Genomic DNA, 13,815 nt, shown 5'->3' with positions numbered 1-13,815 from the left:
AAAAGCTACAACCTTCAATTATTTTTTGTTGTATTCTACATGAAATTGCGCACATTTTCATATATAAAACTTTATGTAACGGCTAATTTAAAATGGTGCAAATATTACCACAATCGCACGTATGATTTTTTCGGAAGAGTTACCGCGCGGACGTAAAAAAAATGTTATTTTTTTCATAAATTCACCATAAATCAAAATATTGTGCTAGACACTTCCAATTTATTGCAAAAGGAAGATAAATGCTTGGTTATTACTAAAATATAAGCGTTTTGGCTTACAATTGCGTTTTTCGACCATTTCGGTAGAGTCAAAGTTGACCAAAGGTTGAAATTTTGGCAATTATCGTTATTTATATGAAAATATCTCAAAACTGATAAAAGCTACAACCATGGGTTGTTTTTACTTGTATTGTTCATGAAATTGCACACATTTCCATATATAAAACTTTATATAACGGCTAATTTTAAAATGGTGCAAACATTACCACAATCGCATGTATGATTTTTTTCGGAAGAGTTACCGCGCGGACGTAAGGAAAAAGTTTTTCATAAATTCACCATAAATCGAAATATTGTGCTAGAGACTTCCAATTTGTTGCAAAATTAAGGTAAATGATTGAATATTACTAAAATATAAGAGTTTTAGCTTACAATTGCGTTTTTCGACCATTTCGGTAGAGTCAAAGTTGACCGAAGGTTGAAATTTTGGCAATTATCGTTATTTATATGAAAATATGTCAAAACTGATAAAAGCTACAATCATGAGTATTTTATTGTTGAATTCTACATAAAAATGCGCACATTTTCATATATAATACTTCATGTAACGGCTAATTTACAATGGTACAAAAATTATGTCAAAGTGACGAAATAATTTCCGAGATGTGTCACAGATACTACCAGCATCCCCCAAGGCGCGTGATTCAAAAGTTTTAGGCTGGTAGGCCTATAAGTATTTTTCCGCGAATTTTAAAAAAAACTTTTGTAAGTCGACGTAAAATACGTCCAGTCGGCACACGGGAGACAAAAAATGTCGACGTAAAATACGTCCAGTTGGCGTAAGAGGGTTAAATGAGGGCCTTTAGGGGAAATGCATATCTACATAGAATAAGGGTAGTTTTCTTGTGATGTGCTTTGCGTGTGAATTACAAAGTACTATAGACTGCTGTAAACCAGTCTAATATAATTCAGGCTTGGACAATGATCTCATTATTCACAATAACGAATCCATCATTCACAATCACAGTAAGCTGATATCGTTTATGCACTCATTGGCATACACATCGCAATGTCAGATTTTGAATGTCAATTAAAATGAGTATAGTAATCTGGGTGTCAAAGTGTACGCCTTAGGCTACAATTTGGATATTCATGATCCCTTGTGATTTGGAATCTCTATTCATTACTAAGCGAGTAGTAATAAGATGACTTTGAAACGATATTTACTGTACAGGTACGTATTTTAAGATAGTACCTACTATTGTATAGAGCATATCTAAAATATGTAGGTAGTTTAGAACGACAGGACATGACCTCCTAAGGGAATGCTATGTTTGTATGTCATGCTAGTATTTTCGTGATTACTCACAAATGCAATTATGATACAAAAATTATTTGCTATAGTAAGTTGTTAATCTTTGAAATGATATTATCAATATTATTTTAAAGTTATGTTAAACATTATACCCTTAAAAATATACTGCATATGAGAGAGAGAGAGAGAGAGAGAGAGAGAGAGAGAGAGAGAGAGAGAGAGAGAGAGAGAGAGAGAGAATTTATCTCTTTAATTTTGGAGCAGGTGGATATGTATTTGGATTACTTCACGATTTCTAAGCATTTATGCAGCATGTATGTTTCTGGAGTTCCACAGGATAGTGATCTGGGTCCATTACTATTTGTAGTGTATACAAGAAACATGACTGGGAAAACAAGATTGTTCAGTATGCCGATGACACAACACTTGTGGGTCAGTAAAGTCTCCGCCCATGAGAGATGAAACTGCCCTTAGTCTCAGTTGTGCCATGGAGTGGATTAGTGGATGGTGTAGCTGGTGGAGCATGAAGCTGAACTCCAGTAAAACGAAAGCACTTTTGATAAGTAGATCTCATACTGATTTTCTACCCCATCCTTCCATTCGGTTGGATGGAACCCTACTAAATGAGATACATCTAATGGAAGTGTCTGCAAATGCTATATGGAAGTTAGGTATTGTACACATGGACTCATATACTTACTTTCAATGTTCTGCATTAAAAACTATGTAAATTTTTATTTTTTTGCATTTTTGGAGTCATATTTCTTTTGTCAGATCGGCGTCGTAAGCTTCATAACCCTGGAACATGCACCGTAAACTTGGAAATAATTTCTGTTGACTATAATTGAAAAGCGTCGTAACCTAAGAATGTCGTAAGCTGGGAAAAGTAATGGCTACTACAGCGGCAAATAGTAATCAAGACTACTGAACTATGTGCCCTCCAGAACAAGGCCAAGAGACTGGGGCAAGAATGGGAGAGAGTGAGAAGCAGCCCTGCTACCAGTGGAGTAGGAGAGGAACCTATAGGAGCAAAGTCCTGGTGACCCTGAAGAGAAGGTAGTCATGGACTGGACAACACCAAATTTGATAACCCCGAACATGACACACCCACTGAAGAAGACAACCCCACAAGAGATGCCTTGACCTCAAGCCTTCAGGAGGACGACATGACGTGGTGGATGTGAGGTATCCTGCAAAAGCTGATCTCCCTGAATGGCAGCAAACTCTGCATCCCTGAATGAACCCAAGGATATAAAAGCCTTACTGATTAAGGCCCCATCCCCGATCAAGATGTCCTTCTGAAGCTGGGTCTTAATTGCCACTTCATCTTGAAACCCAGGCCTCACAACAAGAGTCGAAATCAAGCTCCTCCTTGACTCCACCCAGCAATTTTAAGCCTGGAGCATCGCAAGGACTACTGACGCCCTTCAGCCACTCCTACTTGCTAAAGCTCTTACAGAGTGGGGCTCACACTCCAGTGGGATCCTCACCAAGGATATGAAGAAAGCAGTAAAGGAGTTGAAGGAGAAAGAAAGCATCACAGTATGATACACAGACAAGACGGTAGCTTTTGTCTTGACTGATACTGCTGAATATCATGAGAAGCTGGATGCTATTTTGTTCGACAAAAGCAAGTTTAAGCACCTGACAAGAAACCCGACGGACGACATCAAGAAAAAGGCCAACAAAGTCATCAGAGCAGTGAATGCTGTGACAAACGCTGTCCACCTCCCCCCCCCACCCTACCTTACGCAGGAGACTAGGGCCTGGGTTATTCATATGGCAACATAAAAATCCACAAACAAGGGAATACCCTCCAGCCGATCATCAGCCAGACACCCGCCCCTATGTAGGCCTTGGCTAAACACCATAATCAGCCGTCATCTGTAGAATTCCTAGAAGCCATCAAGGACACCCCTGGCACCGGGATTATTGCTTCGCTGGACGTGGAGTCCCTGTTCATAAATATACTTTACGATGAGACCATTGAAATCACTCTTGAGCACATCTACAGGAGTCATTCGACAACGCCTCTCAACTTACCGAAGCCGCTCTCCATATGCTGCTGGAGATCTGCACCAAGAAGGCCCCTTTCTCCATCCTCCGTGGCTAAATGTTCTGACAGATCGTCGGCGTAGCAATGAGCTCACCACTGGGGGTCCTCTTTGCTAACTTTTACATGGGCATCATGGAGGAGCGAGTCTTCGCCAGGATGCAACAACCCCACAGATATGGCTGTTATATCGATGACATCTTTGTTCAGGTCAGCGCCAAGGATGAGGTTAAAGCCATCTGTCAGGCATTTCAGCAGTGCAGCGTACTGAATTACACAGTTGAGTACAGCACAGACGATCGGCTCCCCTTCCTCGATGTCCTTGTGAGTAAGATGGAAGACAACCTCCGTACTTCTGTCTACACAAAGAAGACTCATCTTGGACTTTGCCTCAATGGTGATAGCAAGTGTCCTGCCAGATTTAAAAGTAAGACCGTCAGGCCCTTTGTCAGGAGAGCTTTCTCCCACTGCTCAACCTGGCAGGACACTCATCAGGAACTCAACTGTGCCTCCCAAGTACTCGTGAATAACAGGTATTCCAATAAATTAATCAGCAGAGAAGTCCACACAGACCTGGAGAAATGGTACGGTAGTGAGAGCCGCAGGCCCGTTCCCAGGATATTATCAAGCTGTATTACAATGCCTTCATAAGTTCTCCTTATCATGAAGAAGAGGACTCCATAAGGAAGATTACTGAAAATTTAACCCCAATTGATGACAACAAGAATATTGACTTAATCATATATTACCAGAATCGGACACGTGACCTAATAATGAAAAATAACCCCTCCCCACAGGTATGAGACCCCCTGAAGCAGACATATGTGGTATACCAGTACACATGTCCAGTCTGCGGTTGCAGCAGCGCCTAAATAGGTATGACCAGCATGTGCCTGTCTAAGAGAATTTCCTGCCACACCCAGGAGGGGCTATCAAGAACTCTGCCCGCACCAAACATCAAGAGACTATCTCCCAGGAAGTGATCATCCATAACATGAAGATCATTGAGAAGGCCCCTGATGCCCATCACCTGCGCCTGCTGGAGGAGCTTCTCATCCAACAAATAAGACCAACACCAAATATAATTCAGGAAGAATTTCTCCTCCCTACGAGTATGAGAAGACCTGCTATCAACAACATCACCAATCACAACAATCTGCAGAAGGTAACGCTCCTCCCGAACGAGATACTACTGCAGCCAATAAAAATCAAATTAGCCATGATGTCATGCAGTGACACAATGCCCAGCAACATCCACACACCACTCAGGAGGTCTAGGAGGTTGGAGCTACCCAACCATCAACATGGCAGAAGTGGCTTGGGACCTCACTCAAGCGACCAATGATAAACAGACTTACTGCAACCATCCAATAGGTGATTGGCATGAGGCAGACCCCCTGCTGACGATCCAAAATATAAGGAGGAAGGACACCAGACTAGAAGCAGTCCACCCTCAGCTTCCTAGTCTAAAGGATGTCTGGCAGCTCCAGACAAAAACTTGCTACGAGAGAGAGAGAGAGAGAGAGAGAGAGAGAGAGAGAGAGAGAGAGAGAGAGAATGACTATGATATCATAGTTTATATGTAAAAATTGAAATATAAATATATACACTGATCTTGACCCTACATCTGAAAATGACCTCCATAGGACCTCTACTAGCCTGTTTAAGTAGTACTGAAAAAGCTGCTACTTGAAAATTATAGAAGAATCTCTACAGGCGTAATGCTGCTGAAGTAGCCATTACTTTGAATAAAGTATGCTTGAGACAGGGCCTGCTTCATAAATAATAATAATCATAATAATAATAATAATAATAATAATAAAGGGATTTTGACGAAGGAAAATTCTATTTCTGGGCGAGGGTTCGTGTCGCCCAGTGAAATAATCCTTAAATTTATTATTTCTAGGTAAATGATACTAACATATACCAGAGAAAAAAATAAATCCAGGAGGATGTCAGTATAACTGACTCGCTCACCCTAAATGAAAGAGGGTGTCGGTATGGTATCTGGGGTGAGTGAGACCACTACCACGAACCTCTTGCCATTTAGAATTCTCCTACACCAAAATCCCCCTCCTGAGAGAGCCGATCCACAGTCGGGGACCGCAACTACTACTATTACGCTACGCACCACGCCGACTGCCGCGCCTCTGGTGGTCATCCTTATTTGTTAGCGAACTAGGTAGCACGTGCCCACTTTTCCTCTGTGCTTTTGTGCTTTTATCGTTGGATTTACTTCAACCATGGAACTTGCAGCTATCGCCGCAGCTAAGTTAAGTATCCCGAAAGGTTTGAATTTAGTTTTGTCAGCCAGGGACCCTTATTTACCGTTTTTTTGGTCCGAAACGGTCACCTGGTCTGGCGCATGGCGGCCAACGTCCCGCCTCGTGTTCGGTTAGATTTCTCGGTCCTCTATACCGTGACATCTATCACAGAATTTACCTTTCATGGGTCTTATCACGTGCTACACTAGTTCCCATTATCTTTTACATCGTATTTTAGGGAATTCATAGCCTATACCTTAGATTTACGTTCATGCATGCATGTCTCTTTGTCTAGGTGTGTAGGCGCTAGAGTGATTATTTTATTTCTTCTAGTCCAGATCCTGGCTATTGCCCTCCATTTACGTGTCGGGTAAGGCTAGCTTCCGAGTAGTCGGCTTGTTTCCTTGGGGGAACTAGCCTACTTCTCCTGGACATCTCTTTCTCTCTCACTCGTGTTTTCCCTCTCTTTCTCTTGACGATGTAAAAATTTTTATTTATTAATTTTATTTACTGCATAGGGTTAGCATTTAGGGCGACCAGTTTAGACTAGGCGGTTGTGTGGCATTAGATCTTGGTCTAACTGCTCAGTTTTGTTGCATTATCGCCCCTTGGTCCCTCAGGCTCACGTGGTCGCTCGGCCTAGTCTGTTTTGTTGCATTATCACCTCTTGGTCCACATGCGATCGCGTGGTGCCTATGGTCACCCTAGTCCCAGTCCCCTTCCCCCCCTCCCGAGCGGAAGGGGGGGGGGGGTCTGTCCTGGCTCGCTTTCGGTCGCTATGGCAACCATCCGAGTACCTCTCCCCCCTCCCCCCAGTCAAGGGGGTCACGGGAGTTTGGGACACCTGGGAGCACTGGTGGGCTGCATGTTCTCTCCTCGGGCTCTGGGGGAGCTCCGGCGTGGTCAGGGGTGGGGGTTGGCCACCCCCCTCTGGTTGCTTCGGTTCTTCTCCGGCGTTCCTTGGGTCTGATTTCTCTCCCCCCCACTCTTGTTATTTACCCCTTCGCCTGCTGACGGAGCACCTGCTAGCTATCCGGGTGTACCTTCGGTTGTCGGGGGGGTGGTTGGCTCCGCCAGCCACCGGAGGGGGAGAGATATCCATTGGTCCTACATGCTTTCCCTAATTCACGTATCCCCTTCGTCATCCGGCGGAGCGCTTGCTTGCTATCCGAGCGCTCCTCTAGTTGTCGGAGGTGTTTTACGGCGGAGCTGCATGCTCCACAAATATACTATTTAATTTAATTCTAGTTTAAGTATGGGTAATCCTCTCTCGTTCTCCGGCGTGGTGTACTACTCCTTGAAACTCATTATGGGTGTATAAAAGCATCTGGTTGAATCATACTCTCCTCTCCGGTGTACACCGGAGTTTTCCAACCAGTTATTAGGTCATAGACCTTCTTCCACACGGAGTTCAGGGGTGGATTATGTCCAATAATTTTTGGGCTACTCCGGCATGCAACGGAGTATCACAGTAGCCCTGTGAGTGTATGACGTTGATACTTATGTATCTTTCCACTTACAGGCTACTAACTGTCAGGAGGCGGGGTGCAACGCCGTCCTCCAGGACCCCTGTGGACATGAGGTCTGTAGGACTCACGCTCCTTATGCTACTCGCCACAATGAGCTGACCGTCTGGCATCACAAGGCTTGTACCATCTGTTACGACTTGGTGAGCCAGTTTTTGGACGGAGTAAGTATATACCGGTGTGGGGTTCGTTCTTTACATGGCATATACTGTCACATATTTTAATATTAACTTACTATATGGTCATATATATCATTGTTAATGATCCGTCCTCGGGGCTTTGTTGTAAGGATTACAATGACCCTCTTTTCCAGGCTGCCGCCGTTAAGGAAGTCGCGTCGGCTACCCTGCGGGCCTGGGTGGGAGGCTTCGGCAAGAACGCGCCGAAGGGACAGCCTTACATGTTAGATAAGAAGTTGGCTGTCCTGATCTTCCCAGGCGGGAAGTCGATGGGGTACGTGGACCCCGCTGCGGTAGCTCCAACAATCGCGAACATCCAACAACAGGTGGAACAAGCCCTAATCGAAGGAGGAGGCCAGGACATCACGGCGGATGTAGCAACTCTGGACCTCAATATAGAGCCAATGGTGGTAGGTGCAGATGATTTGTTAGTTGAGGTAGGTTTGTTGGGCGCCCAAGGGCTTCCCTTGGATGACTCTGGATCTTCTTCCCCTGTCCCTTCATCTTCCTCCTTCCAAGGCTTTACGGGATCTGAAATCCCTACTAGCACGCCTGCTGCCTCTACAGTCCCCAAAGTAAAGGGGCACAGAGGCAGAAGACCCTTTAGAAGACGTCGTCTAAAAAGACGTCGTCTTCTTCAACCTCTCGTAAGTCTCCGGCTCACAATCCCGGAGCAGAGAAAGCAAAGTCCTCTTCTTCTTCGCATTCAAAAGGGTCGAGAGGTAAATCCTCTAAGGAGAAGGCCCGTGCTCCCGTCGAGCCAGTACCTTCTCCCGCTGCTAATAATAATAATAATAATAATAATAATAATAATAATAATCATCATCATCATCATCATCATCATCATCATCTCATCATCATCATCATAACAACTGATTGATGGTTTGGTTAGTACTCACTATCTGATAATCTCTGGTCATCAAAACCTCACCATTTTTGTTCCTTTACTGATCAATAAATCAATCCCAACAATGACAACTTCTGTTGAAAAATCATCACTTATTAGTAATCTTTTCTACAGATTTCTGACTGCCTTACTCTCATCAGTCAATGGCATGTCTTGTTCTTCATCTACCTAAAGTCTATCTCAACAATCAGGAAAATCCTAGAGGAATCTTCAGCAGGATCTGAAGATTACTCATAAGGAAATTTGAAGAAAAATAAACTGCAGAATAACAGCAGCAAGATTTCACTGATGACCAAAATTGCCATCTCTATCCTAACATTTGAAAGTAGAAGGCAAAAATAAAAAGGAAAAAGATTGGTTAAAAGTTTTCATTATTCAGAAAGTAAGCAACTTTTACTTTCTGGTTACTGTAACCTATAAAATATGTAAAAATAAGTATAAGAAGAGAAAGAAAAGTTCCTAAGTATACCCTATATTATAGTATGAGAATTTGTATGCATAACAGGGCAAGAACATGTTACAGATGCAAACTCATTGTTGTCCACTTGCTGGTGTAGCATGCAAAGTACACAAAAATAGTATTGCAGATGGAATTTGTATGCACATATAAACAGACGTTAATAACATCTCGCTCTTTGTTCAGTAATTCTCAACCTTCCTCATTATCTCTGGGGAGCAATACCTTTATTTAGTACCCACTTACTTTGCTTCAAATGCAACCGTGTTAGTAATTTCTTCTCAGATTTGCATAGCCAAATTTTATATATTAAATCATGGTTATTTATGAATACAGTGCAAAGTGGACTTGCATTTCTAACAACTTAAAAAATTGCAAGAACCAAAATTCAATGATAACACCCAAAAAGAGAATTATATGATTTTCTAATGAGTAGGTTCAGTGACACATTAGTTCATTACCTGCTTGTTAACAGAATCCAGTTCATTTTGACCCATAGCTGGCTGTGCAACTACACGCTGCAGTATCTCTACTCGTCTTTGTTTAGTCTTTAGTTCCTTCGGAAGTTTCTCTTTAACTATGTAAGTATTGACATTCACATCTTCTTCCAGCCTTTGCAGCAATCCTGTTAAAATAAAATAAAATTATGTATGCTAATAAGTTTTATATAGAAATTCACAACTGATTTTGAACTGAACGTCATTTGTTTACCAACAAACCTATTTCTTATATTCAGACCATTTAATGGTAGGAAAAAAACCATCTTACATGACAAAAACCTGCTTAACATAGAAAAAGACACAACCAGTAGTACTGTATGTATTTGTATAATAGTAGAGCATTTCATTAGTATCATTCTTAGTCTTTACATTTAGCTTTTTCTTCATGAATTCCTTCTTTAATTCATTGATCTTTAACTCACTGACATTCCTCATAGTACTATGTTTATGTAATAAGGAAATCAGCATATTTTCCCTCAGTCCCTGAGAAAGAGGTGATATCTACTGTTTAACAATCGTACAACTTCCTTTTAACTACCGACTGGTTTCCTCCAACCTAATATAATAATGTGAAGGTTAAATAAAAATGCCTTCCGTGTTTGATCAAGAGAAGAGCTAGAGCTGATAAGCTTCAAGACTAACATTTAGTCTGCATGTGCTACCAACCTCAAAGTTTAGGTGAATTTTCAACCACTTGTGATGTAGTAGGTAAATTTAGCTATTAAACAATTGAAAGCCCAGTTGACTTTAAAGTTGGCTTTTGTTTGGTTTACTATTAACTTTAGGTTTTTCATTAGTTTGTCTTAAATAGAAAATATCATGTATGCACATTCAAAGTTTAGCAAGTTTTGCATTTTTGCTCGCTAATTACATATTTTTTTCATCTGGTTTTTCATTCGAATGACTACTCATTTACAGATATGGTATGTGCTAACTTCTGTACCTGTATATCTTTGAATTCATAGTACCTTTTGCAATGAGTTTTTGTTTTTTGTGAAATTTATGTTATTGCTGCTTTGTTTATCATAATATGGTATGCTATTTTTGAATTAATAGATTTGTTTGCTCAGTGTGTGTTGCACAGACCATTTTAACTCAGAGGTTGGGTTACACTACCTAGTGTGTTTCTTATTTGTTGCTACGAATTCTTCTCAATCTTTATCCTATGTTCAAGTGGTATGCTGATCAGATTTAATTTAGCGAAATCAAATTAGCAAAATCGAAAGACTTTATAGGATTTTATTTAGAAGTTGTCTTTAACTGTCTCCACTTCATGAGTTGAAAGTAACCTATGTTAATTATTTAACAAATTTCAGAAGCCAAGGTCATTCTCCCCCCAGTACTTAACTAGACAAACAAAGAAACTACCAAACATTGCCAAACGTTAGGTATATATTGGTGCCAATACATACCTAACGGGGGTGCCGTAAACTACTTATCTGTGACAAAATCCGGTTATTATCACTGATAAGCGCCAAAAATCCCTGATTTTCAGTTATTATAGATTTTTCCTCATTGTTAATCCGTCGGAATGAAACTCCTGCTGATAACCAGGGGTTACCTGCATGTAATATATATACATATATATACACAGTGGGCCCCATATTCGCAGATCTCTCTCTGGACCATATCTAATAACGAGATGGTCATTATCTCGTTATCATATTTTCAAAAGGTAGCGATGGAGCAAGAGCGGCCAAAGGCAATTGGCAACACATTCTCTCTCCCTCTCTCTCTCGATACCCAACAGCTCTCTCTCTCTCTCTCTCTCTCTCTCTCTCTCTCGCGATATACCTCCCCCCTCCATTATCTAGTAATTAAGTCAGTACACCATTTCTCTAGATTAATCCCACTCTTCTCCAGAACAATTCCCCTCTTCCAGAATCGCCTGTTAGAAGACAGGAGAACACTCCGGTAAGCATAAGAGCATAATCAAAGATCATATAAACAGAATATCTCTGAAATAAATATTCAAATAAAATCCAGCCACACTTGGCCAAAATAAAGAAAAGGCTTACCCATTCAGCACAGTATTGCAGTATCACTTATCAACAAACACTTTGGCAGAAGCCATCCTGGCTCTGCCTCCTCTCCATAATAGTGTCCCCTTCTTGGTAACACTACATTTCATTAAGTAGGGGGAAAAGCGCACACATACGTACAAACCCACACTCAATGTTCACAATGTTCACGCCTATAAACTGCTTGAGTCCAGTTTCAAAGTCACCTCTACATCAAGCTCTCATAGCGACAGGACGAGGCACTGATTTGCTAAGACAGCACTCATGATCACACCACCTCAAAGAAGGATAAGTAAGCATTCCCATGGCTTGTCGCTCGGACCACTCTGTCTCTAGGGAAGTTAATGATGAGTCTCTACATTCCAAGAAACGTCATAGCATATCACATCATATATTATTAATCATATTATCTCAGCAAATCCCTCTTTTATGTAACAGATTGCTCGGCCACCTGTCTGCTAGCACCAGCCTAGCCACAGGTCACATAAAACAGCTTATACATATAAAAATAAAACACATTGGCCGGCTCATTAAACACTATGATAAAAAGAACTGCACGTCTCTGGCAGCATAATGTCAATCACACATTATCTCCAACAGCTTGCATATGGGCTATAATAACAATTGGTTATAGAAAAACATTTCTTCATCTTGAACTTTCTCACGCTCCCGTGTATGTGATTGGTCTGCAGCTGTACAGACACGTGAAACAAGCTGTAGAAAGGCGAAACGTCTCCCCATGAAAGACAACTGGCAACTCCCGTAGTCCAAAAGCGCTGTAGAACCCCGTAGATTCGTAGAAATTCTCGCATGTGGGCAAACATCAGCAACATCTCTGCAACAGCTGAAGGGCGTCTTGCTAGCATCGGGGAACGATGTTTATGGTGTTGCAGTATATCAGTCATGTCATCGGTCAATTAAAGAAGAATTAACCCCAGACATACTTCTGTCAAATAATCACCACAAAAATATTGCAAAAATACTAACTGAACATTGTCCCACTTAACCCCACCAATATGACCGCTGAACTAATTTCTAACTACAACTCGTGAAGGAACTCCATAGGATCGCTAAATCACAAATCACTATCATAACCCCGCAAAGAAAAATACCAAATTCTCCAATTTAATTCTCCAACAATATAAAAAGAAAACTCGCCAAATTCACACATTAGCACGCACACTCCCAAAACTCACAGACAGAAACTCTACGGACTTCTGTCATCACATTTCAAACTCACAAATTCTTACAAGAAAAAAAAAGCTTCACTGAAAATGTTCTCTCAAGCTCTGATATTTCAGTAACCCATAAAATCAGTAAGAACTCTTTACTGTCTAACAGCAAAAACCTTTTTATTGTTTATATAATTAACCCCCATGAAATATAATGCTGAACATGAACACCCACATTATCTAATTAACAAACCCCGACAAATCATATCTCCTGTCCAAAAATAGAAATGCTATTCAAAGCTTAACCCCAATTACATCTCTCGTAGGAAAAGAATTTTTTTTTTTAAAAGATAACAACAATAACAATACGTGAACTTTCCCCATCACAAATACATATAATATACATAACCTGGTGTCTCCCTCATGAATGCAATATGTATCGTTACGGAATTTGTCATCGCAACAATTTCATTGATCGGAAACGACGGAAACAACCCCCTTACACAGATACATCTCTGTGAAATGCCAAAATCAGCATCTCTAAGAATAGTGCAAAACTCTGAGTAATCAACACTGAAGGAAAAGAGTCAGCAACCGGACTCATCACGGCATTATCAGCAAAAATACACCTGTGAACACGTCAGGTGCTCAAACTGCAGTATAGATTTGTCTAGTCAGACTTGCAACTTCAGAAAACCCATGATTCTCAAAAAAAATCTATACTGACACCACATAATCACATTTCACAAAATTATCTCCAATGTTGCCCAAAAATTGTCCTTAAAGACATAACTCCATGATATCACTCAATTATATAAAACAAATTATCACCTATTGGGGATATAAACTACAGTAAACTCACCACAATTATATGCTGCCAAAAATAACCCACTGGTGAATATAAAAAGTGCAAAATATTTCCCTCCATTTCATTAATAACCCCATGTGGAATAAAAACAAGTCTCCAAAAAAATATTATATCTCCAAGCAGAGTCATCAAAAAAAGTAACTCTGTCCCCCAAAAATGCACTCAAAGCATCTAGCTAATACTAAAAAATATTGCCACATAAGGTTTCCATTTGCACCAAAAAAATGGCTACAAAAATAATTGAACTAAACATAGCTCTCACCACCATAGGCATAAACTGTGGACTATCTCCAACAAAAATAAAAAATATCAAATGGCCAAAATATTATATCTCC

At 40.8% G+C, this 13,815-nt stretch overlaps 1 protein-coding gene across 1 annotated transcript in view; it reads right to left on the bottom strand.

Annotated features, from left to right (window-relative positions):
- LOC135210934 (intraflagellar transport protein 81 homolog) overlaps positions 1-13,815 on the bottom strand; it is a gene marked incomplete in the record, with an annotated part of 587,949 nt that overhangs the window by 99,105 nt on the left and 475,029 nt on the right. The window contains 1 exon segment of the mRNA XM_064243906.1: positions 9,381-9,544. Within this exon segment, the coding sequence (XP_064099976.1) occupies positions 9,381-9,544 (164 nt within the window).

The sequence above is a fragment of the Macrobrachium nipponense genome, chromosome 4 (assembly GCF_015104395.2).
Source record: "Macrobrachium nipponense isolate FS-2020 chromosome 4, ASM1510439v2, whole genome shotgun sequence".
Taxonomy (NCBI): Eukaryota; Metazoa; Arthropoda; class Malacostraca; order Decapoda; family Palaemonidae; genus Macrobrachium; species Macrobrachium nipponense.
The sequence above is the reverse complement of the archived record's forward strand: the minus strand, read 5'-3'. Positions and strand labels throughout refer to the sequence as shown.